Raw genomic sequence first — 24,597 nt, 5'->3', positions numbered from 1 at the left:
GAGAATTTTGTTGTACGATTCAAAGAAGTTAATGTGAACGGTTTTTCGTATATGTGGGATGGATTGAAAAATTTGGAAGCTTTCGGTGAGATCACAGTATCTGATCCTCCAGAATCTATAAGAACTTTAAGACGAGTCATGGGCGTAACAAAATAAGGTAGACGGGGAGATTTTTGTAAATTATTTAAATTTATACAGGAGATGGTTGTTCTTCGGGAGGTACCAGGGGAAAATCCTGATGATTTGGGTCGAAATATTCTTCCGTGGTTTGTTCGGTATCATAGTTTTCGGAATCATAGTTTTCGGAATCATAGTTTTCGATGTTAATTTCGGAAGTATCGATTGGATTAGAAGCAATATTAAAATGATGGCCATTAGTGGTAACGGTCATGAGTTGATGATTTTTGGTTGAAATAGTTTGGACACCACTCATGGGAGGGGCATAATTTTGTTGATTTCGAGGATTGCGATATTTGTTTAGCCTATGCTGAACATTTCTTGGGTAATTATTTTCTTGAGGAGCATTTCTTGGGAAATTTCTTTGATAATTATCCTCTCGAGATTTGAAATTTTGTTGAGGATGGAAATTATTAAAATTTGGCTGTGAAGCGAAGTTAAAATTTGGTTCAGGGTTGCGGAAAGATGCAGTGTGAGGGGACCTCACGTAATTTGGTTGTGTAGGTTGAAAGTTTGTGTATCTATTATTGTTGTGTGAAAATTGGTTTTGATTAGGTGGTCTTTGCTTGGCCAAGGGTTTTCTATTTTGTTGGGATTTTAAAAAGCTCATATATTGTTGCTGGTTCTTATGATTATCATAGGTAATACACTTTTGAAGTGCTTCTTCAAGCGATTTTATTTCAAAATGGGATAAATATTCGTTATATGGTTCATTTATACCAGAACAGAAAGTTTTTAATGCAATGTTTTTAAAATAAGGCGTCTTAAAATTAACTGTAGCGGCATTATCATTTAAAGTAACATGTTGAAGTAAATCATTCAAATTAGTAGAAATTCTTTGATGATACTGATCATATGACTCATTATGTTTTTGAACTGTTGTCGATAACTGGGTTACCAAAATATCTTCTGACCTTCTATCTCCATATTTAGATAATAAAGCTGGACGAATCTCTGTCCAGACTGTTTTATTGGAATAATTCAAAAAATTTCTCGGATCTCCCTTTATACGAGATACGATAATATGAGTATTAAGGATAAATAACTGAGGTTCTGTAAGCTCTTGTGTACCTAAGAATGTTAACAAGTTGTCTACAGATTTTATGAATGTAGAAATGTCTTCTTTTGACGAGAATTCTGGCAAAGTCGAGCAAAGGCTCGCAATATCACTATTTGTGACAGGCATTTTGGAAATGTTTTTAGAAGATACGGATATTATATTTTTTTAAATGGGAGTTCTCGGATTAGGAGTTACTGAGTTACAACTAATATTTAAATTGTCGAGTAAATTCAAACTATCAAATAATAAATTCAAATTTTCAATACTATTTTGAGAAATATTGTTAAAAGTGCTCATAAAATTTTAGGAAAGAAAGGAAAAACTTACATTAGGATGATCACCGTTGATTTCCACAGCATAACTTTCTTTCTTCCCCAAGGTTCGATCGGTCTCGTTAAGCAACTTAAGTTGGCCAGGAAACTCTATGTTTCTGTACGAAGTTGATCCTAATCAGCGCCATCGCCAAATATGTCACAAGCACTTGAACTTCTCAAAAAAAATATTTTATTTTCAAAATTTAAAATACAATTACAAAATATAACTAATTACAACTATAATTATTAAGAATGAAAAATGAATGACCTCTGCCGGTGTCTTCCTCCCTTCTTTATAGGCTCGGCTATTAGGAATTGCTGACTCTGGATAGTCAGGGGGCTTCTATCACATTTCTTCATGTATAGCGATCTCGAAAACCCTCCAGTAATTCATTTGCATCAATTAAATGCCGAAAACCATCGAAACTCTAGAAGATGACGTCCCTCGCAGAGGCCCTGGCCACCACGTCATTCGGAGGGCAATTCTGATGGCATATTCGTGTTTAGCGATCCCAAAAACCCATGAATAATCTATTTATATCAATTGAATGCCGAAAACCCTCGAAACTCTAGAAGATGACGCCCGTTGAAGGTCAAGGTCAAAGTAAAGGTCGCCATTGGATAGCCAGGAAAAAATCCTAGACTACTAGTACTTTTCATTGATCCAAACTTCTACATGTTTCCAAATAACCAGTAACTCACGGAATTGGAATACCCCGTAAATCTTATAATTTTCCGAGTTTGGGCCTCTGTATCTTGAAAATCCTTCATACGATTGAGTTGTGCCCATGAATCCCAAAGTATGAACTAAATCCACTGGGACCTATTTTCCATAAGGTTTGTGCGGGGTCCTTTAATTTCTACTAAAAAAGACGAACTGTAATTAACCTGTAATTAACTACTGTTTTGGAAAATTATAGTGTTTGGCATCTTTTTTTCATCATTGTTTGAAATAACCAACCTTGTCTCTAAAGCTCTACACTCTACAGAATGAAAACAATGATTTGCAGACACCAAAATTCATTTCATAATTTAATAAACTAAAAAATCAAAGAAATCAAAATGAATTTAATGATTTGATAAACGACTCTAAAAATCTAGCAAAAAAGTGGGGGTTAACAACTATTTTTAAAAATAAAAGACTAAAAGTAACAAAGCCATTTTTTGCTGAGTTATCAGAAGATGAGAGGATTTCAGACCAGAAATCGTACCTCAGGGTTAATATTAGATATTATTGCTGTTTGAATATGTTGATTTCTCAAACCAAACAAAAGTTTCACTGCCTCTGTGACTTGAGTAGGTAATACATTTGAATATTACAAGCCGAGAAACATATCATTTCCAAATGAAATTATAAAAGAGCAAGTAGAAAGACTGACTATACTAAATACAATAAAGACTTATGAACAGTTTTTTGCTTTAAAAATCTGCTTGGGTATACAAACTAAAATTCAATCTGTTAAAGGTAAACTAATGGTAAAATATAATAACCTTGCATCCAGTTTTCCGTAGGTAATAACAGCATGTTTCCTGTTTTTAACCCTTCCGGTAACTACTGACATAACATAGCTGATAAAAGTTTTTCAAATTTGAAATTGGTTAAAAACTAGGTACTTCTGTAGGACAGAAACGATTAACACACTTGTCGTTGCTGTCTATAGAAACCAAATATCTAAAGAAATTAAAATCTTCTTCAGCTATGCATGCATGCTTTTTAATAAATAAATTTGCCAAACAAAAGATGAGAAAAGTTCATTTTTAAATTATTTGATTAATATATTATTGGCTTGTAGGAGCATTTGAATATGTACAGGGTCGTTTTTTTTTCAACCTCCGTTTGTCCATAAAAAATTCCCGTGAAGCGTTTCGCCATTGCGGTGCGCATCTCCCCCGCTACACTCTACATTAATCCCGACTTCCAGGCATCGGTCTGTACGGTGCTAGACACGAAACAACATGGCCACGACAATTAGTTCTCCCGCCAAGTGTGAATTACGCGCTGTCATTCGCTTTTTGCAGGCAGAAGGCAATAGTGCAGCTGCAATTCATCGAAGGATGTGTCAAGTGTACGGAGAAGGGTTTATGAGTTATGGAGTTGTGCGTGAATGGTGCCGAAAATTCAAAGAAGGACGAAATGATGTGCATGACGAAGGGGGTCAAGGTCGCAATTCTGTCGTTACAGATGAGCTTGTTCAACGTGTTGATGAAGCGGTGAGAAACAACCGTCGCTTCACTTTAACATCGTTGGCAATGGAATTTCCACAAGTTTCATTTGACACACACACACTTGACACATCCTTGATGTGTCAAATGAAAGCGAATGACAGCGCGTAATTCACACTTGGCGGGAGAACTAATTGTCGCGGCCATGTTGTTTCGTGTGTAGCACAGTACAGACTGATGCCTGGAAGTCGGGATTAATGTAGAGTGTAGCGGGGGAGATGCTCTGTCGCCCACTGCGCACCGCAATGGCGAAACGCTTCACGGGAATTTTTTATGGACAAACGGAGGTTGAAAAAAAAACGACCCTCGTAATTAATTTTATACTCTAAAATTACATTTAATAAATATTTTGTTTAGTACAAGCGTTTTTGCTTCTTTTGTCCAACATTTTTTTAGCACTATCCCACATCAGTTGTGAAAAGCAGCCCCGCGACAAAGTTTGATATAGGGCCCCTGCAGGGCTAGCTACGCCACTGACCAATGTAATGGATATGTGCCTTAAGATATCTTAAATTTATTTACTAATTGAAATTTGGGAAAATATAGCACACAATAGTACAAATGAGCATAAATATTTAGTATTTAAAATAATATATTTATAATTATAACAATTTGTTTATTCAACTTTATTTATAAGCCCAATTACTTCTTAATAAATACTCTGGGTCTCTCAAACATCTTAATAGCCTCTTCTATTTTCAGCAATTCATCCTCAATTTTTATCCGCTTTTTCCTAATTCGTAAAGTATCACAAGTTAGAGGTAAACTATTTAATTCATTAATTAATTTATCATAGTTCTTTTTATATGTAGCTAAAGTTTCAATTCGTTCACTTTCAGGTAATACTGTATGTCCAGGAGGGTACTGAGGTTCTAACGTTACAACTCCTTTTACAATAAGTGGAACTTCCGGAGTAATTGTTTGACTATGGCCTTCTTTTGTATTAGGTAGCACATCAGGTATAATCGTTGGACTATTGATTTCTATCAAAAAGGTATCATCAAAGTCAGTTTGGACTGATCTATCAGACAATTGAGGTTTACACTTTTTCTCGGAAACAGTTTTCTTTGGTTTAAAACCTTTTGATTTTGATAAATTTTTAATCCTGTCAATTGCTGATAAAGTTTTATGTATTGATTTAGCATTAACACTTTGGTCCTTGTTATTAGGAATGGTATTTTCTTTTGGAACTCTCAAATCCCCCAAAGAAAGTGATTTCGTTTTATCCCTAGGGAAACGTTTAGGGCTGCTTCCTCTACTTAATGACTTGGTTTGTTCCACTTTTTGAGCTTCTTGTACTATACTTTCCAAGTGTTTCAGGGCTTTAATATTTTCCCTTATAAAATTCTTTTTTGGGGCTTTCTTGGGTTCATCAAATATTCCACCTAGAGTTTTTAAAGGCATGTTTGTCTTGTACACTATTTGTTTCATAAGGAACCGACTCATAAATATTTATGTATGTGTAAATTCAATTTATGTTGATTATTGACAATAATAAAGTTCATTATAATATTTATTATCTCAATTATTATATTAAAATATCAAGGAATTGAAGGAATATAACAAATAACACCTTTCAAGCTGAATTGAAAATATCGTATCAAAATGTCAAAACAAACAAAACATGTCAGATGTCAGTCAATGGTCAATGACATGATGTCTGGATGTCATGTCAATGACCTCTAGTTAGAGGTGAAAAAGTGATTTCACACTACACCTTTTAGGCCGTCTCAGATGTGGCAACACAGTCGAGCTCTCAAATAGAGGGCCTATTAATAAGATAGCAGGAACAATACAATTTTAGATATGTGATATGTGATAAAATAATTTAAAGAAAAGGTAGGTGATCCAAATACTCATATTAGAGGAAACTGTGACCAAAGACTTAGTTTTAAAGTTGTAGGTAATGTCGCTTAGAATGTTGTATGGTTAATATCTACGTACTTGAATTTTCAGTGTTTCTTTAATTTTAATATGTACTACACCTGAATTTTGGCTCACCAAGCTTCACTTAAAATTTTCACTCAAACTTCAAAAATCCACGATCACATAAAAGCCATTGGTCTTCTTAATTGTTTTTTGGCTATTTATAATAATTGAAGACCTCGGTGCAAGAACCGGGCAAGTCCACTTTTCTTAACCTAATATTAATTTAATTATTCCTTCTAGAAGAATATTAGACAAGACTTGTTAAGCTTAATTTAATTAAGCATAATTTATTAATATTTTTTACAAATATTAAGTTTTTTGATTTCCCAACAATAGGGACCTTGCATAAAATTTTAAATTCGAAAAAATGTTATAAATCACAACAGAACGTAATTTAAAACATTTATCAAAGATAAAATAAAAGTTTTGTTTGTTTTTCGTTTGGCCCCTAAAGACGATTAAAAATTCAAATTATACCAGCCAGCAGGGCCGCGTTTAGGTCAATTGACGCCCTAGGCAATTCTCTAGTAGCCGCCCTTCAAGCATTTTTGCAAAAAAGAATTGCAATCAGATTTTTTTATTTAAATAAGAATACATCTATAATGTCATAATTTATCGCCTTTGTTACGTCAGTTTCTATGGGTAAAATCGACCAATTGTTCAGAAGTTCTTGTGTCATACTTGATCGAAAATTATTTTCATGACTATTTTCAATTCTTGACATTTTCGAAAATGACCTTTCAGCGGACATGTTGGTTGGCAACTGGGAGGCACATTCGGAATTCCAGCCTACTGAGCCTCGATTTACTTCATATTTTCACTGTAGGTAGGGAATAGCTCAAGAATCAAAGTCTACCCTATATTCTATGGCGCTTTTAACTTAGGTGTGGTTCTCACCCGTTCTCGGGGGTGGAAATTTTTTTTATCAAACTAACACCGGAATTGACCAGAGAACCTAATTCTAAGCAAAAACTGTTTTATAAATTTTTTTGAAAACTCAATAGGTACTTTTTGAGTTATTCGTTGTTAAAAATTTGCCATTTTCATTGAAAAATGACACTTTTCGGAGACTGTTTTTGGGAATACTATAAAAATTGTGCATCTAACGAAAAAAACTATAAAAACATTTTTGTAGTTTATGAAAAATCAGAGAGATTCAATTTTTCATACATCTTCTAGTTTTAATAGAAAAAAGAGATGGTAGGTGAAAAAAGATTTTTTTTTGGTGCATGCTCAAATCGGTGTATTCAACTTAAAATAATAGAGAAATGGTCGATTTTAGGGGTATAATGCTTCTTCTTCTTAAAGTGCCTATCTTCTGGAGATGTTGGCGACCACATTGACCCATCTTATTCTATTTACGGCAGCTCGAAATAGATCAGTTGACGTAGACCAGTCCACTTCCTAAGATTGGCCAGCCAGGATATACGTCTACGTCCAGGGCCTCTCCTGCCCTCAATCTTACCTTGGATAATGGGACATTCTCTGTGTTACTTTCTGTGGTTAAGACACCTGATTTTGTGGCCTGACCATCAACAAATTGTGTGGATGTGGATGTCCCCGGTAAATTAGGTTCGGTTACAGTTTTGTTGGACTCATCATTATCATTGGGTAAAACAACATCACTTTTAACTTTTTTCAGAAATTGGCTAAGATAACCAGATTGTTTTTTGCCATTTCTTCTTTTTCGACGTTTCTTTTTCTCTTTTGCGCCCCAGATAACATTTTTTTGGATTCCATTTTTATTTAAATAAATAAAAATAATAATTTCTCAAAATTACGCCCCTATAGTAATAATAGTACTAAGTACTTACCAAATATAATTTTATATTATATAATTGAATGAAATGCAACACTGATGATGTTCTTTTTACCGCACAGTAAATTGACAAACTGATATTGCCATTAAATAAATAAATTTTTGATGATATTTTTGAGTGAAATAAATGATAAAACGCTAGAAAAATATTGTATGATTCTTCATTCAATACTTTCAACAGAAAAAGAATCGGATATAGAGGCAAATGATCGTCTAGAAGAATTGAATGATATATCGAAAATAAGACCAAACCCCATGAAATCTTTAGAGGTTTTGAACTATTTGTGCCAAAATAATCTAATTTCTTTATACCCAAATGTAGTTGTATCACTATGAATTTTATTAACATCCCTGTCTCGGTAGCTAGTGGAGAAAGACATTTTCAAAATTAAAAATTATTAAAAACTATTTAGGAACCTCCATAGGACAAACTGAATCTGTATTTCAAATGAAATACAGATTGAGAGGGGCGTCAGACAGGGCTGTGTCCTGTCTCCTACTTTGTTCAATTTGTATTCAGAGGAAATAATCCAGGAAGCACTAGAAGACCTAACCACGGGAATAAAAGTAAATGGCCGACCAATCAATAACATACGGTTTGCCGATGACACTATTTTATTAGCCGAATGTCTTGAAGATTTACAACAAATGGTTGACAGAGTGGTAGAAGTCAGCCAAGAAAACGGATTGTCCCTAAACACAAAAAAGACACAATTTACGGTAATCACAAAAGCTCAACAGCGCCAAGAAAGCATAACAATACATGGACAACAAATTAAAAAGGTTGAAAAATATAAATATTTGGGTACAATAATTAATGAAACTAATGAGTACACAGAAGAGATTAAAGCAAGAATAGGACAGGCAAGAAATGCTTTCAACAAACTGAAAAAAGTACTCTGTAGCAGGGATATTACAATTTCTTTAAAGATAAGACATCTGAGATGCTACGTGTTCTCCGTATTATTCTATGGGTTGGAGGCTTGGACATTAAAGAAGGATGTTTCGGACAGATTAGAAGCCTTCGAGTTATGGGCCTACAGAAGAATATTAAGAATAAGTTGGGTGGATAGAGTCACGAACATCGAGGTGTTGAGAAGAATGGGAAAAGATAAAGAGGTTTTAAATACAGTTAAAGTCAGAAAACTACAATATCTGGGACATGTTATGAGGGGCGAGCGTTATAACTTGTTACAATTAATAATGCAAGGAAGAATACAGGGTAGAAGGAGTCGCGGAAGAAGACGCATCTCCTGATTAAACAATTTGAGAGCTTGGTTTAATTGCACTTCTGCTGATCTCTTTAGAGCAGCAGTATCAAAAGTGCGAATTGCCGTGATGGTTGCCAACCTTCTTAGAGGAGATGGTACATGAAGAAGAAGAATACGACAAACTAAAAAAATTAGCACTCATTTCAATAGTAATCACTAACTGCTACTTTAGACTACACCAATATGATTGACGAGTTTGCCAAAATTAAAGTCAGAAGGGTAAAATTGTAATTTTTGTATATGTTATTTAAGAGGAAACAGTAGCGATCAACAGGTAGCGAAAACGCGTTCCAAGATTGCGGCTGTAATTTTGAATATTTTTTCGAGATATTTGGCACACGTATTCGTAATATAATAAAGAATGGCGGTACAGAGCCCAATTTTAAAAATATATTAATATGTGGAAATTACTCTGTAATTAAATACAATATTAAAAAAACGAGCCTGTACCGCCATTAAGAAGAACAAAAAAATACACTTTCTTCAAATAAACTTTTTTATCCGATGCCTAGATTTTGTGTCATTTTGGAACTACTAAAATTTTTTATTTCATTAGTAGTTCCAAAATGACACAAAATCTAGGCATCGGATAAAAAAGTTTATTTGAAGAAAGTGTATTTTTTTGTTCTTCTTAATGGCGGTACAGGCTCGTTTTTTTAATATTGTATTTAATTACAGAGTAATTTCCACATATTAATATATTTTTCAAATTTGGCTCTGTACCGCCATTCTTTATTATATTACGAATACGTGTGCCAAATTTCTCGAAAAAATATTCAATATTACAGCCGCAATCTTGGAACGCCTTTTGGCTACCTGTTTGATCGCTACTGTATCACCTTAATGTTAATACATGTTTCATTTAATTTAAAGTATGTTTTGTTTTTAAAATAGAAGTTTTCGTTTATTTTGTGCATTTAATAAAAATAAAAAGTAAGTTTCAATAATATTTTCGGGGCGGCATTTCGAAGACTTGCATCATATTGAAAAGATGTACCCGTACCGCACGGCTCTGCTTACATCCACTGTTTATTTGAAATATTGCTTATATGGGATTAATAATACTTAAGACGGGCCGTCGCAAGAAAGTAGTTTCAGAACCTTGAACCATTTTTACTGCAAATCGAACATTTTCGCTGGGAACTGCTGATACAAAATTTACAAACATTTGAATAAAATAAACAAAGCGTGAGTAATATGTGTGAAGATATTTGGTTTGGTGTTTTGAAATATAATATCTTTGCCGGTTGTGTTTTGACCATTATATTATATTAGTTACATGGTAGGAATTCTATGGCTGTATATTTTTGTATAATTTATTTACGTGTGTAATAATATGCAAGAATAACAGACACAGATTAGGGATTATCAGGAATTTAACTCAGATTTAAAAAATTAATTTCTCTATTTTAGTATTTTTTCAATTTTTATATACAAATATTTTTTGTACAGTATTTTTGCCGCCCTCTGATAACTTGCCGCCCTAGGCAACTGCCTATATTGCCTAATGGATAAAGCAGCCCTGCCAGCCAGCATCCAGCCCAAAACGCGTCGTGACGTCATCGGGCTATAATGTTTACATTCTGAACCAACAAAGTAAACAAAATTGTAAATTGTAAAAAAATTTAAATTAGACATTATAAACTAGTGGCGACGCGTGACTTTTTCTAAAGTGTTACCAAAACCAGATATTAAATATATACCAGATATATTATATATTATCTATATATATATAATGTATTTTATAAATATTTTTATATATACAGTGTTCCCATACATCAAAGTTTGTTCGACTAGACACCGTGAACTTTCAGCTTGCTATTAATCAACTTTTTTTTGGTACGCGCGATCCAGGTCTATTATAAAGATAGATGAAATAAAATTAAAAAAATAAAAATTTAAGAAATTATATAAAGTATCTACAAACTAAAAACATATTTGTTGTTTTTAGGTAAAATATGTATTATATCACCTTTATAGTTACTTTATTAAAAAATCCAAATTGTATAATTAGTATACTAATCAGTACATTCATTTATTCATTTGTCATTTTTAGCCTAAAATATTAAATAATTTTTATTTGTATATTATTACACTACAATGTACTGTATAATCAATATTATTATCTGTCATATTATAATAATGTTGTTAATTAATATATTTCGACAAGTAATTAAAATCGATTAATATGATTTATATAGGATAAAAAGGTATAAATATATTATCTGTATAATAAGCAATACAAGTACAGTTACAAGTTATAAACTAATAATTAATAATGCATATTATGCAATAATCGAATCCAAAGGGCCGGTACGGTTAACTAACCGGAGTTTAATCGAGAAAATACCGGCCCTAAGAATAACAGACTTCATAAATGGAATTATAATTATTACCAATAATTATAATAATAATTAAAATTGCAATTATTAAGTCTGATATTCTTACGGTCGGTATTTTCTGTCCCGATAGACACCGGCCCTACCTAGCGTCACCAAATTAAAATTTGGTAACACCAATACGCGGTTTCAGAGCCATCGTCCCCGCAAAATTTTCAGAGACGATCCAGTCAAAGATCCTACTATCGTTGCCACTCACAGAAGTGGTAAACGGAGCGGCGCACGGTAAGGGCACAGTATAATAAATATGGAACCTCTTTATACTGTGTAAGGGCGTATTATAATAACGTGCAACCGATTTTACATAAACTCGCTGATATTTTCGTGCGTCTAGTTGGCTATTTTACTGAATTAGGTAGATACTACTCGTATTAACAAATGGTAACAATGGTTACATGGACGCTTCGCCAGTGTTATAAACGTCAGTAGAAAATGCAGTTATGTGACGTTACAAGTGTTTTTGATCGTTTGAACTATTCATAGAAAATTTGTACTTTTACAAAATGGTTTTATTTTCCACAGTAAACCTTCTTTCCTTTCCTTCAATAACTATATCCAACTCCAATCTCAACAAACTGGTATATATTATTACAATGACATGATAAATGTCATTAGAATATAAATATTTTTCCTTTATTCCGCGACGAAGAGCTGGCCAAATACCCAAGTAGGTGGAGGCCAATAAACTAAAGAAGAAGGAGAAGAATATACCTAAATAACCATACACGGAACTATGTGACGTCACGGGTAGTTTGAACTATTTTAAAATACAGAAGACTTTAAATTTTTACTTCTAAGTTATTATGAGTTTTTGAAACGTGAAATTTTGGCAATCTCATTTTTATACAAAACTGAACATTATTATGTAATAAAAAAATGTGCAAGTTCCCTATTCAGAAAAGTGGACTTGCCCGGTTCTTGCACCGAGGTCTTCAATTACTTCTCTCCTTTTCGTTGGGCTGCTCTTGTTAGCACCATTTTCGTGCTTTGTCAAATATTTTGGAACTCGTGGAATTATATTTGGAACAGCACTTTCTCTACAAGACCGTCTTTTTCTTGGAAAAGTTTTTAAAACACCAGCAGAATGCATAGGTAAATGCGTAAATGCACAAATCGATATTTTTCGTAGACCTTTATACAGTGTTGCCAAATTTCAATGTGCTGGTCGTGTACGGGGGCTATGCACTGCTACATCCATTTCACTCCATTTTAACTAAATTTTAAATCTATATTTCCTAAAGATATAATTTCATATATTTTTATTTGACTTTGAACTGGTTTTTAGGAAATTACATATTGGTTAAAAACACAGAACAGAAAAATTAAACGGTTACAAGAATAGGTGACCAACACGAAGTTAGCTCAATTTCTTTGACACTAGTAATATTTCACCTGTCTCTTGTTCTTGTTTCGTGATTTGTGGTTGGTTGTGGATGCTTGTGTTTTTATGTTTGTATTTCTGCCAGCCTGTAATATTTCCGAAATTGAAAAATAATGTAAAATACGAATTGGAGTAATTAATTATTTCACTATTTTCGTAGTTTAACTCAAAATCATGGGTGTACCAGCGTTTTTCAGGTGGTTAAGTTCAAAATACCCCAGTGTGATTGTTAATTGTGTGGAACAAAAAGTAAGGTTAAAATTTTATTAAATTTATGTAGTAATTATTTGATAAAACATTTTCTATTTATTTTTTTGATGAATCTTTGTTGTTACCCTCTTGCTACACTAGCACCATATCTACTTAGTTATTATTTCCCTACCTTTATTTTTAAATCAATTTTTTTAGCCTGTTGATGTCAATGGAGTGACCATACCAGTAAACTCGGCAGAACCAAACCCAAATGGCATCGAATTCGATAATTTATACCTAGATATGAACGGTATAATTCATCCTTGCACTCATCCAGAAAGTAAGCCAGCACCGAAAAACGAAGATGAGATGATGGTAGCAATTTTCGAATGTATCGATAGATTATTCAGAATTGTAAGACCTAGGAAGTTGCTGTATATGGCCATCGATGGTGTGGCACCCAGGGCTAAAATGAATCAGCAGAGATCTAGGCGTTTTAGGGCATCTAAAGAAACTGTTGAGAAAATTCAGGAGGTAAAAAGGATAAGGGCTGAATTGCTGTTAAAGGGCTGTGTTTTACCACCTGAAAAGCCAAAAGAAGACCATTTTGATTCTAATTGTATCACTCCAGGTACTCCGTTTATGGCTAGGCTGTCGGATTGTCTAAATTATTATATTCTTGAGAGACTTAATAACGATCCTGGATGGCAAGGTATTAAGGTAAGTGAACTATGTATTTCTTGCAACATGTGTAATGTTACAGTGAAGAAAATTTATTTAACCTTCATCAGACTCTCCGGGGTCTCTTTTGACCCCAAATCACAATTTTTGGCTGTTACTTTATAGATATTAATTTTTAATCGGCATTCTTCCATCTATCTGTAGTTTATATATTTTACTGATAAGAAATTATGCATACAAGAACATTTAACTATTAAGGCTGTATGACACTATGCATTTTCTTGTATCGTTTCTAATATCGTTTCTGATATGTCAAAAAAATGCATACTGTCATACACGGATACAAGAAACGATATCAGAAACGATACAAGAATTTGAGTCAGACACAGATTCTTGTACAAGAACTGCGCCAATTTCTGCGCAAAGAGCAAAAACGTAAAACCTGCTGGTAAAACATCTAAAATGTCATATTATACTCATAATGGCGGCTGAAATGAAAATGGGATTAGGTCTTGATGAATTTATTTGTGTTTTTGTAGGTATTATTTATAAATCTTTTATTGATACTTAATATACCGTTTGGTATGGACTACTGTTCTAAACCATATTTAGCTCCTAGTAAAGTTCAAACTATAAATTTAGGTTTCATGGTGCATAATTTTATAGTTCCTAATTTGGATCAAACTGAAGATAATTCTAATGCAAATATTTTAGCACAAATATCAAAACAAAATAAAAACACAAATAATCAACCTCAAACAGTCAACGTAAAATTCTGGTTAACATTAAAATGTTAAATTTTAGGCAAGCCGCACACCAAAGAAACATGAAACGAAAAACATGAAACATGAAATGAAAAACATGTTTCATGAAAAGAAAACACTGCTAAACAAATCTCAAAGTCCGCCTACCAATGAAACGAGTGTGATTCATGCTCATGACACATTTTTATTTTCGGAGAGTTTCATAAATGGCCGGACATATATTTGTTTAGCAGTGGTTTATTTCCATGAAACGTAATTTACGTTTCATGTTTCTTTGATGTGCGGCCTGCCTAAAAGTTTATAAATTTTATAAAATCCTTAAAATCAGCTGTAGCTGTAGATGTAGTACTTAATGTAACTTCAATGTAACGTGACACAGGGTGACAAACAAAATTTCGACCAATCCCGTGCCGAATTTCATACAATTTTCGATACAAGAACTTGCATAGTGTCATACAGGACACAAATGTACGTACACACAAGAAATGATACAAGAAAATGTATATAAGAATCGATATCAGAAACGATATTAAAAATGATACAAGAAAATGCATAGTGTCATACCTTGAGATTAAGGTACATTTCATGTGAAACCACTCAGGCAAAAACTTTTGGATCTCCGATTTTTCTGAAACTTGGTGTATAGCTTCTGCTGGACGTAAAAATAAGATATTTAAGGTCAAAAAATCTTCTTTGTCTTTTTTTCTCAAAATGTTATTTTATGCGATTTTACAGTGATTTGGTGCTTATATAAACAAATTTGCATTTTCTATCGTAAAGTATCAATGGAAAACATAATATTTTAATAGAAGGGACTCAAACATGTTGTTATATTGCATTATAACAAGTAATTTTGATTTATAACAAGTTTTTGATCAAATTTTATAGTGTAGAAAACGTTAAAATACCGTTTTTTACATTTTCCTCCATTCCCAAAATACATCATAATCGATTTGGCTGAAAATTTGCCCACAAAACATAGTACATATTAGTCCAGTCGGGATAGCATTTGACCATGCATGTCGAGCTGCCCAAAATTTTATTTTTATAATCTTTATTTAAGATTTGAAATGGAATCACCCTTAAATGTAAACTAAAATTCAAATTCAAAATATCTTATTAAAAAAATTGTAAACAACACACTTATAGCAAATTGCCACAATTGAATAATAAGTGTCTAATATATATACAAAATTACAATTCCAACTAATATGAGTTAAAAGTTAAAATGTGTGATTTAAAAACTCATACACAGAATATGGTTCTAAATCCAGTAAAATGCTTTTTATTTCAGTTCTAAATATATGAAAATTCCGTTGCAATTTAATTCTAACAGGTAATTTGTTACAAAATTTTATACACGAATATGTAGGTCCTCTCTCTGTTGCGACTAGTCTATGTATAGGGAAATTGAGCCCTACATACCTAGTGGGTATGCTGTGTTTTGGCTCAGAATGTGTAAACCTATCCCTATTCTTGAACAGGAACAGTAAACACTCATATATATAAAGCCCTGCCACCGTTAATAATCCTAACTCCTTAAATTTTCCCCTACAGGTCCTTCGAGCTTTTATTTTGAGCATTGTTCTTATTGCTCTCTTCTGAGCAATGAATACTCTATCAACATCAGTTCCTCCGCCCCAGAAAATAATACCATATCTGAGCACTGAGTAGATGTTTGCAAAATAAACTGTCTTAAGGTGTTGTAAATTCAAATACTTAGACATTACTTGTAATGAATAACATACCTTGTTGATTCTTTTGCGAACAACACACAGATGCTCTGACCAATTCAGATGTTGATCTATGTAAATACCAAAGAATTTTGTATTTGTTGATAATACAACAGTTTGATCATCCAACTCAATATCCTCTGGAATTATCTCATTATTTTGCTTTGTTAAAAACAAACACAGTTAGTCTTCTCGGTATTTAAAACCAATTTATTTTTTAAGAACCAATTCTGAGCTATTTTTAAGCGATCTGAAGAAATACTCAGAAGATCCTCAAACGTTAATGCTAATGTTAATAAGTTTGCATCATCTGCAAAATTTACAAGGTGAGACTCACTGCTCAATATTTCCCTACAAAAATTGTTAATGTAGAAAACAAAAAGAAGTGGTCCCATGACACTGCCCTGAGCAATACCAAGTTGTAAATTCCCTTTTTCTGAAGAAAACTGTTGTCCTTCTCGAGTTATAATAACTTTTTGTCATCTGTCGGTGAGGTAATCTCTTATCCAGTCCCGAGCAGAGCCACAAATTCCATATCTTTCTAGTTTGTCTATCAAAATATGATGATCTATGCTGTCAAACGCTTTTGATAAGTTCAGGAACATTCCCAAGGAAATCTCCCTGTTCTCCCATCCATTCAAAATCTTATCCACAGATTCGTATGTAGCTGTTTCAAGAGACCTTCCCTTGAGATACCCATGTTGTGACTCAGCAATTAGGTGGTCATTATTGAAAAACGTTTAAGTCTTGTGCACATTGCTATTTCGAAAATTTTTGAAAATGTTGGTAGTAAACTGATGGGTCTATAATTTTCCAATTTGGTTTTATCTCCCTTTTTATGTAAATGTTTCACTAGGGCTAACTTTAGTTGGTTAGGGAAAATACCATACTTAAAAGAGTTATTAGTAATGTGGCACAATGTTTCTGCAATCTCTTCTGCACAATGTTTCAACAGATTCGCTGAGATACCATCATAACCTGCACTTTTTTATTTTTTAGCTTTGATATGATATTAAGAATTTCAGAAATAGTTACTGGTATAAGAAAAAAAGATTTGTTGTTGGAATACTGCATGAAAAAGTGGCTTGAGGTTGAGTTTTTATTAAATTAGGACCTGCATGAAGTACAAAGTTAAAGTTATTACAAATATCCTCAAGCTTACCACTAATATTCGAAGTTTGATCGACATATCCTGTAACTGTACCATCAACTTCCCTAACAATCTGCCAAACACATTTTGATTTGCTTTCACTGTTAGGTATTTATACGTTCTTCATAATGAGCACTTCTTGCATCGCTCAGGAGATGATTGTATTCCTGCTTCTTTGTTTTGTAAGCCTCACTATAGACCCTGTCAGACCTACTAAGCACTAGAAGGATGTCTAGCTCATTCTTACATGCAGCAACCTGCTGATTAGGTTTTAGTATTTTTTTGCCATACATTTTTGCTGAACTGAGACTATAGGAAAGCCGGACAGCTGTTTCCACCTTTTCAGACTTTTTCAACAGCGCTAGCTTGCACTCCTCTGAATCGAAAAACAGCTCAACCATCAATTTAAGGGGAATTTGAAAGATCCTTCAAATTCCCATTGGGACGAGATCCAGCGACATCTCTTAACAAATTGAAGAGTCTCAGATGCAGAATCCACCATTAAAATGGTAAATAGTTATTTAAATCTGAGACTTTTCATCTTGAAAGCTCTTTCTGGTACATGCTTAATCTGTGACTTTAACAATTTATAAGACCACAGACGACGAATATAGAAAACAAAAAGGATTCCTTGCAATCACATTCCGTTTTCATTCGTCTCGGAAAAGGAGAGAAGAGGAACTTTCTAGTACTCAAATCTGAGTAAAGATAGAAAAGTAAATGATGGTTTTGCTTGTTTTTGATTCAGAGGGATGCACAATCGCCTGACAGCTGTTTCCACCGTTTCAGGTTTTTTCAACAGCGCTAGCGTGCACTCCTCTGAATCGAAAAACAGCTCAACCATCAATTTAAGGGGAATTTGAAAGATCCTTCAAATTCCCATTGGGACGAGATCCAGCGACATCTCTTAACAAATTGAAGAGTCTCAGATGCAGAATCCACCATTAAAATGGTAAATAGTTATTTAAATCTGAGACTTTTCATCTTGAAAGCTCTTTCTGGTACATGCTTAATCTGTGACTTTAACAATTTATAAGACCACAGACGACGAATATAGAAAACAAAAAGGATTCCTTGCAATCACATTCCGTTTTCATTCGTCTCGGAAAAGGACAGAAGAGGAACTTTCTAGTACTCAAATCTGAGTAAAGATAGAAAAGTAAATGATGGTTTTGCTTGTTTTTGATTCAGAGGGATGCACAATCGCCTGACAGCTGTTTCCACCGTTTCAGGTTTTTTCAACAGCGCTAGCGTGCACTCCTCTGAATCGAAAAACAGCTCAACCATCAATTTAAGGGGAATTTGAAAGATCCTTCAAATTCCCATTGGGACGAGATCCAGCGACATCTCTTAACAAATTGAAGAGTCTCAGATGCAGAATCCACCATTAAAATGGTAAATAGTTATTTAAATCTGAGACTTTTCATCTTGAAAGCTCTTTCTGGTACATGCTTAATCTGTGACTTTAACAATTTATAAGACCACAGACGACGAATATAGAAAACAAAAAGGATTCCTTGCAATCACATTCTGTTTTCATTCGTCTCGGAAAAGGACAGAAGAGGAACTTTTTAGTACTCAAATCTGAGTAAAGATAGAAAAGTAAATGATGGTTTTGCTTGTTTTTGATTCAGAGGGATGCACAATCGCCTGACAGCTGTTTCCACCGTTTCAGGTTTTTTCAACAGCGCTAGCGTGCACTCCTCTGAATCGAAAAACAGCTCAACCATCAATTTAAGGGGAATTTGAAAGATCCTTCAAATTCCCATTGGGACGAGATCCAGCGACATCTCTTAACAAATTGAAGAGTCTCAGATGCAGAATCCACCATTAAAATGGTAAATAGTTATTTAAATCTGAGACTTTTCATGTTGAAAGCTCTTTCTGGTACATGCTTAATCTGTGACTTTAACAATTTATAAGACCACAGACGACGAATATAGAAAACAAAAAGGATTCCTTGCAATCACATTCCGTTTTCATTCGTCTCGGAAAAGGACAGAAGAGGAACTTTCTAGTACTCAAATCTGAGTAAAGATAGAAAAGTAAATGATGGTTTTGCTTGTTTTTGATTCAGAGGGATGCACAATCGCCTGACAGCTGTTTCCACCGTTTCAGGTTTTTTCAACAGCGCTAGCGTGCACTCCTCTGAATCGAAAAACAGCTCAACCATCAATTTAAGGGGAATTTGAAAGATCCTTCAAATTCCCATTGGGACGAGATCCAGCGACATCTCTTAACAAATTGAAGAGTCTCAGATGCAGAATCCACCATTAAAATGGTAAATAGTTATTTAAATCTGAGACTTTTCATGTTGAAAGTTCTTTCTGGTACATCCTTAATCTGCGACTTTAACAATTTATAAGACTGAAGACGACGAATATAGAAAACAAAAAGGATTCCTTGCAGTCACATTCCCTTTTCATTCGTCTCGGAAAGGGACAGAAGAGGAACTTTTTAGTACTCAAATCTGAGTAAAGATAGAAAAGTAAATGATGGTTTTGCTTGTTTTTGATTCAGAGGGATGCACAATCGCCGGACAGCTGTTTCCACCGTTTCAGGTTTTTTCAACAGCGCTAGCGTGCACTCCTCTGGATCGAAAAACAGCTCAACCATCAATTTAAGGGGAATTTGAAAGATCCTGCAAATTCCCATTGGGACGAGATCCAGCGACATCTCTTAACAAATTGAAGAGTCTCAGATGCAGAATCCACCATTAAAATGGTAAATAGTTATTTAAATCTGAGACTTTTCATCTTGAAAGCTCTTTCTGGTACATGCTTAATCTGTGACTTTAACAATTTATAAGACCACAGACGACGAATATAGAAAACAAAAAGGATTCCTTGCAGTCACATTCCCTTTTCATTCGTCTCGGAAAGGGACAGAAGAGGAACTTTTTAGTACTCAAATCTGAGTAAAGATAGAAAAGTAAATGATGGTTTTGCTTGTTTTTGATTCAGAGGGATGCACAATCGCCGGACAGCTGTTTCCACCGTTTCAGGTTTTTTCAACAGCGCTAGCGTGCACTCCTCTGAATCGAAAAACAGCTCAACCATCAATTTAAGGGGAATTTGAAAGATCCTTCAAATTCCCATTGGGACGAGATCCAGCGACATCTCTTAACAAATTGAAGAGTCTCAGATGCAGAATCCACCATTAAAATGGTAAATAGTTATTTAAATCTGAGACTTTTCATGTTGAAAGTTCTTTCTGGTACATCCTTAATCTGCGACTTTAACAATTTATAAGACTGAAGACGACGAATATAGAAAACAAAAAGGATTCCTTGCAGTCACATTCCCTTTTCATTCGTCTCGGAAAGGGACAGAAGAGGAACTTTTTAGTACTCAAATCTGAGTAAAGATAGAAAAGTAAATGATGGTTTTGCTTGTTTTTGATTCAGAGGGATGCACAATCGCCGGACAGCTGTTTCCACCGTTTCAGGCTTTTTCAACGGCGCTAGCGTGCACTCGGAATGTGATTGCAAGGAATCCTTTTTGTTTTCTATATTCGTCGTCTGCGGTCTTATAAATTGTTAAAGTCGCAGATTAAGGATGTACCAGAAAGAACTTTCAACATGAAAAGTCTCAGATTTAAATAACTATTTACCATTTTAATGGTGGATTCTGCATCTGAGACTCTTCAATTTGTTAAGAGATGTCGCTGGATCTCGTCCCAATGGGAATTTGAAGGATCTTTCAAATTCCCCTTAAATTGATGGTTGAGCTGTTTTTCGATTCAGAGGAGTACACGCTAGCGCTGTTGAAGAAGCCTGAAATGGTGGAAACAGCTGTCTAGCGATTGTGCATCCCTGTGAGTCAAAAACAAGCAAAACCATCATTTACTTTTCTATCTTTACTCAGATTTGAGTACTAGAAAGTTCCTCTTCTGTCCTTTTCCAAGACGAATGAAAACGGAATGTGATTGCAAGAAATCCTTTTTGTTTTCTATATTCGTCATCTGCGGTCTTATAAATTGTTAAAGTCGCAGATTAAGGATGTACCAGAAAGAACTTTCAATACTGAAAAATCTCAGATTTAAATAACTATTTACCATTTTAATGGTGGATTCTGCATCTGAGACTCTTCAATTTGAAAAAAAAAACAGTTTTTTTGGTTTAAACCAGGTCTATTTGATACGAAGTATAATAAGTCTAAATACTTTAAAAATGAATAAATTATTTTATAAAATAATAATAAATAATGAAAGACATGATTAAAACAACTTTTTTTACACATACAACTTTACACGGACAAAAAATTAATATAACAAAAAATAACATCTTCAAACGTAATAATATTCAAAATAACTAAGTTCGAAAATAAAAAAATAGAATTTATTTATCTTAATTTTCTTCATTTGCGGCAGCTGTATTAAAAACTTTAAAAAGAACACTAGTTTGGAGGCTCAATAAAAAACCAGGTTTTTTTCTTAAAAGACTAGTTGGTTTAAACCAATGTTTTAAGCATGTTGGTTTAAACCTGCCAACCCTGGTGGGTGGGTAATTTTGCCAGTGAGTGTAATAAGTTTAAATGATTTGTATTTATAGATTCTTAATATATTCTATTCATAAATTAAATATTCTATGTGGCAACTGCAATTTTTTGTCTTATTGTATTTGACAACTTACTTAAAGAAAAGTTTTCAACATATAAGAAATTTTCTCCCAAGAAAAGGAATTTTCAAGCCCTGTGGCACTCCTAATGGTACGATTATTTCAATTGAGGTATCACTCTCCAAGTTTTAACTGTCTGCATGGAGCCACTAGTAAATTCCAAAATCAAGTGAAGAAGGTGATCCTAAATACCCAAAGCTCTTAATCTGGCTTTACATTATTTACAAGTACTCGGATCCATGTTACAAGTAGAACTGCGAACATTTACTACATTGAATACGAGCGATTCTTTTTACTATTTCTTCACTTTATGATATGTGGTAATATTCATTATATCTGCAATAGCTTTATATTATGCATTATTTATTTTGTTGATATCGCTATATTCCTTGAGTTTACATTCCATTTACATTCAAATGATCGGTAAAAATCAATAAACTGTCCCATCTGTTCTCCAAAAAATCTCAGTTTTTGTGTTCAACTTCGATCTGAGATGAACTCTGAGCAGAGTAACTTGGATCCGAGTACTTATAAATGTGCAACTTACCTTGCTTATCCCAGCAAGGGAATTTCACTGGAAACTATTATATCATTTTTTTCATATTCATTAGTTATATTTTTTATTAATAATTGTTAATTTTATTGTTATTTATAGAAAAAAAATGTTGATTTATATTTTGGCCAACCCCCCAGACGACCAATGGTCGTTACTGTAGTTAAAAGCAATAAACATTTCTGAATCTGAATCTGAGTACAGTAAGGTCTCATTTTATGCGGTGGATACGTTCTTCAGAAAACCGCATATAAAGAAATCGCATAAAAAAGACTTTACTTGCATTGAAAAATTGGGGATATGTTCCGTGATTTTCTAAAATCACATAAAATGGACCCGTGTTGAGCTGCCCCCCCCCCCCACTTACAAAAATCAAAATACAAATAGCCCTGATTTATGAGCTATTTATGAGCTCTCATATTCCGCAAACTAAAAATTTTGAGCTCGTTCCACTGAGCAGGAAGTTAATACTTTAGTGGGGGGCCCCCCCATTACTTAAAAATAGGAATATTGAATCGGTTTTTACGGCAGAATTACGAGCTATTTATGAGCTCTTGAAATTATCTAGTTTAGATTGTTGAGCTCATCCCCTTCACCCCCAAACAACCCTTTAATTGATTTAACTCAAGAGAAAAATGCTGAGAAAACTTAAAATATATCGTATTGCGGATATAATTCCTATAGCGTATATACTCTAAGAATAAACTATTAAATCACGTGCATTTCGATTATTGAGCTACAACCCCTTCGCAAGAAAACCACCCTATCTTCCCGACTTAAGAGAAAGTTGAACTTAAAATGCATTAAATTAATTATTTGGCGACTACATATCATTGAATAATTTATAAGCTTCCAAATTACGCGCATTTAGATCAGTAAATTGCAATTTATTTTGTATAGTGCAGTCACTGAAGGTAAAAATCAACGATTACCTTCAATTTCGGTGATCCTTCATCGATTTTCACGAAAATTGGTCAGTGGTTAGAGGATACCTCAAGAAACAAAGGTGACATGGTACCACCTTGCGCCTTTACCCTGAGGGTGGATACCGCCCTTTCTCGGGGGTGAAAATTATTTTATAAAAAATAACTGCACAAATCTATAAAGGAACAAATTATAAGCAAAATTTATTATATAAAGTTATTAAAATAAGTCAATACTTTTTAAGTTATTAAAGATTAAAAATTTTAATTATTCGTGAAAAAAATGCATGTTTTGAAGTGGTTTTTCGTAAATCACTGAAAAACTGTAAGTTTTTACAAAAAAGTTAATAGTAGTTTAATTCGTATAGCTTATATTCTAAGAATAAACTCTTAAATCACGCGCCTTTCGATTATTGAGCTACAACCCCTTCGCAAGAAAACCATCCCATATTCCCGGCTTAAGAGAGAGTTGTACTTAAAATAATTTAAATTAATTATTTGGCGACTAGATATCGTTTAATAATTTATGAGCTCGCAAAATATACGCATCTCAGTTATTGAATTGCCATTTTCTTTTTATAGTGCAGTCACTGAAGGTAAAAATCAACTATGACCTTCGATTTCGGTAAATCTCCATTCATTTTCACGAAATAGGTGAGCCGATTTTGATGCTATCAACTTTTTATGGAGCTCATGTTTGATAGGTATTTCTAAGTACTTTGACAAGTATTTAGTACCTAAGTGTTATAAAATGCATCTCTTTCCCGTTATTTAACTTGAATCCTTAGATTTGAACAGTCGGAGAAAAAAATATACATTTAATTAGCAATAACTTACTTTAAATTAACCTTAAAGGGTTTTTCAAGTAAGCAATTTATTATATTTTTTATTAGCTTCAATTTTAGTAATGAAAACTTTTTGTAAAAACCTATCGAGTTTTTGAGTTATTTATGAAAAATCGCTTTAAAGCATGCATTTTCTTTCACAAAAATTAAAATATTTGATCTTTAATAACTCAAAAAGTATTGATTTATTTTAATCACATTATATAGCAAATTTTGCTTACAATTTGTCCCTCTCTCGATTTGTGGGGTCATTTTTAATAAAGTAATTTTCACCCCTGAGAAGGGGTGACATATACCCCAGGTTAAAACCCCAAGTTGTTATTGTCAATTCGTGAAAATTAATGGAGATTTACCGAAATCGAAGGTCATAGATGATTTTTACCTTCAGTGACTGCACTATAGAAAGAAAATGGCAATTCAATAATTGAGATGCGTATATTTTGCAAGCTCATAAATTATTAAACGATATGTAGTCGCCAAATAATTAATTTGAAAATGTTTAAGTACAACTCTCTCTTAAGCCGGGAATATGGGATGGTTTTCCTGCGAAGGGGTTGTAGCTCTA

At 33.6% G+C, this 24,597-nt stretch overlaps 2 protein-coding genes across 2 annotated transcripts in view; one reads left to right on the top strand and one right to left on the bottom strand.

Moving 5' to 3' along the window:
- Positions 1 to 4,348: 4,348 nt before the first annotated feature.
- LOC126886849 (uncharacterized) lies at positions 4,349 to 5,385 on the bottom strand. Its single transcript, XM_050653947.1, has one exon. It carries the CDS (start codon positions 5,218 to 5,220, stop codon positions 4,417 to 4,419), a length of 804 nt encoding a protein of 267 aa, XP_050509904.1. The 5' UTR covers positions 5,221 to 5,385; the 3' UTR covers positions 4,349 to 4,416.
- Positions 5,386 to 12,602: 7,217 nt separating this feature from the next.
- LOC126886848 (5'-3' exoribonuclease 2 homolog) overlaps positions 12,603 to 24,597 on the top strand; it is a 97,391-nt gene continuing 85,396 nt past the window's right edge. Inside the window, exons 1-2 of the mRNA XM_050653945.1 lie at positions 12,603 to 12,822; positions 12,982 to 13,485. Coding sequence (XP_050509902.1) covers positions 12,748 to 12,822; positions 12,982 to 13,485 — 579 coding nt within the window. The 5' untranslated portion in view covers positions 12,603 to 12,747. The remainder of the gene's footprint in view (positions 12,823 to 12,981; positions 13,486 to 24,597) is intronic.

Source organism: Diabrotica virgifera, chromosome 6 (genome assembly GCF_917563875.1).
Source record: "Diabrotica virgifera virgifera chromosome 6, PGI_DIABVI_V3a".
Classification (NCBI taxonomy): Eukaryota; Metazoa; Arthropoda; class Insecta; order Coleoptera; family Chrysomelidae; genus Diabrotica; species Diabrotica virgifera.
This window is presented reverse-complemented; position numbering and strand designations above follow the sequence as displayed.